The 1,647-nt window shown below is 33.6% G+C and overlaps 1 protein-coding gene across 3 annotated transcripts; it reads right to left on the bottom strand.

Moving 5' to 3' along the window:
* Positions 1-285: 285 nt before the first annotated feature.
* On the bottom strand, positions 286-1,647 carry LOC106111793 (bromodomain-containing protein 9-like). Of its 3 annotated transcripts, none has more exons than XM_013293947.1 (5): positions 1,450-1,647; positions 1,263-1,372; positions 1,058-1,180; positions 784-981; positions 286-545 (listed from the first exon to the last, which is right to left on the bottom strand). In XM_013293947.1, the coding sequence occupies exons 1-5, from the start codon at positions 1,475-1,477 to the stop codon at positions 324-326; spliced, it is 681 nt and encodes a 226-aa protein (XP_013149401.1). In that variant the 5' UTR covers positions 1,478-1,647; the 3' UTR covers positions 286-323. The 3 variants fall into 3 exon arrangements, with proteins under 3 accessions (XP_013149401.1, XP_013149400.1, XP_013149398.1); XM_013293946.1 differs by having other exon boundaries at positions 784-990; positions 1,263-1,369; positions 1,450-1,644; XM_013293944.1 differs by having other exon boundaries at positions 784-990; positions 1,450-1,643.

Raw genomic sequence — 1,647 nt, 5'->3', positions numbered from 1 at the left:
AACCCGTCAACACAATCTCACAGCCAATAACTAACGCTCATTATTCAACAAATATCAACATCTTAAATCTATTTTAACTTTATAAAATTGAATAAACATCTTTATTACAAAATAGATTTTAACTTTGTTTAGATCATTTACTATATCTACCTTGATAATAACCATAATTATTAACAAAATACTTGTTTTTATCAAGAAAACCTTACAACTACATTAATAAAATAATATATTAAATTATTTCAATCAACAATTTAAAGAACATGTGAAAAGGTGGCCTATGTTAATGTTATATAACCACTTAAAACCTGATGTAGAAACTTAGCTCAGTTTAAGTAAATACTTACAACATCCATCTTGCCGATATCAAAGCCGAGTTCTCTGATTGGTATCTCGTACATGTATGTGAGGATATCTCCGAGTGGACGCAGCTTGTGTGGAGTCAGCTGCTTGAGGCCTGCGTGCAGTAATCGCCGTGCAGCCTTGTGGTACACCGTGCCTGGCTTGTTGTACTTCATCGCATTGTTGCACATTAACTTGAAGTCACTCTGTAAGTTTTACTGTTGTTTTATACAGACATTGATCTGAGTACTAGAGATATTCGAGCGTAATTATGTTACTCAATTATAAGAATTTTCAGGAAAAAAAATTACTGTAATACCTTGTAAACCGAAAGTAACAAATTTCCACAATAAAAATAGTTTTTTTAACAATACAAGAAAACTATTGTAAGTCTGATACTTTTGCAGCACTTCCTAAAAATGGTATTTTAAAAAATCAACTTACGATAAAGCAATTAAGTGATTTGTACTCATTGTCATCAATCTTCTGTTTAATAGTAGAGAAGTCCATTGGCCTCCTTATGATGGTAGAGTAGCCGGGAGCAAAGTTGTCATTGACTGGCCATGCAAAGAACTGGTGTGGGTCTCGCTTCTCCAAATTCCTCAGCAGCTGCTCCAGTAAACGGGACAGGGGACGACGTTTCTGGCTCGCCTGAGTATGTGACAGTGGGTTAAGCGAAAATAAAGGATAAAATTCTAACATCTAAGCTAAATGTTACCTTTAACACACAAGTACGAGGCTCCCTGTGCGACGCAGGTGAATTGGGTACTGGACTTAACCGCCTTATCATCTTCTTTCCAGAAACTTCATCATCTGATTCATCGTCATCTGATAACTTAATCTGTGGATATTAAAATGTTTTTTCTTATTTTGTATTAATTACTATTACCACTTCATTTATTTATAATTTATCGAATACTCGCCATATCAACTTCACGGCGTCGCCTCTTTCTTTTTTTGGATTTCTCCTCAGATTCCTTGGACTCATCGTTGGCAGAATGCTCCATGTCACTCAGATCTATTATTTCCTCTTCTTAAACATAGAAATTCACATTAAAACATGTTCTTGTCGGTAAAATGTATACATGTACAAAAATAAATAACACTCACTACAACTTAATTTTTCAACGTCGTCCATTTTGTTCTGTTAAAACACAACAAACTTATAATTTACAATTTAATTCTAGGATTTTGATACTTAAAATAGGCTTATATATTAAAAAAAATAGAACAAATTCCTTATTTCTTGTTTACCGATCTGACATATTGATTTTAAATGGCTTGGCTTGTCAAAGCTGTCAAAACCAT

This window comes from Papilio polytes, unplaced genomic scaffold (genome assembly GCF_000836215.1).
Source record: "Papilio polytes unplaced genomic scaffold, Ppol_1.0 DF824146.1, whole genome shotgun sequence".
Classification (NCBI taxonomy): Eukaryota; Metazoa; Arthropoda; class Insecta; order Lepidoptera; family Papilionidae; genus Papilio; species Papilio polytes.
This window is presented reverse-complemented; position numbering and strand designations above follow the sequence as displayed.

Bases quoted from the DNA above. Each gene is read 5' to 3' on its own strand.
- LOC106111793 (XM_013293944.1), bottom strand. From the start codon at position 1,477: ATGGACGACGTTGAAAAATTAAGTTGTA. The intron at 1,373-1,449 runs GTGAGTGTTATT...TCTATGTTTAAG, and splicing joins CGTTGAAAAATTAAGTTGTA to AAGAGGAAATAATAGATCTG. The intron at 1,181-1,262 runs GCGAGTATTCGA...TAATATCCACAG, and splicing joins GACGCCGTGAAGTTGATATG to ATTAAGTTATCAGATGACGA.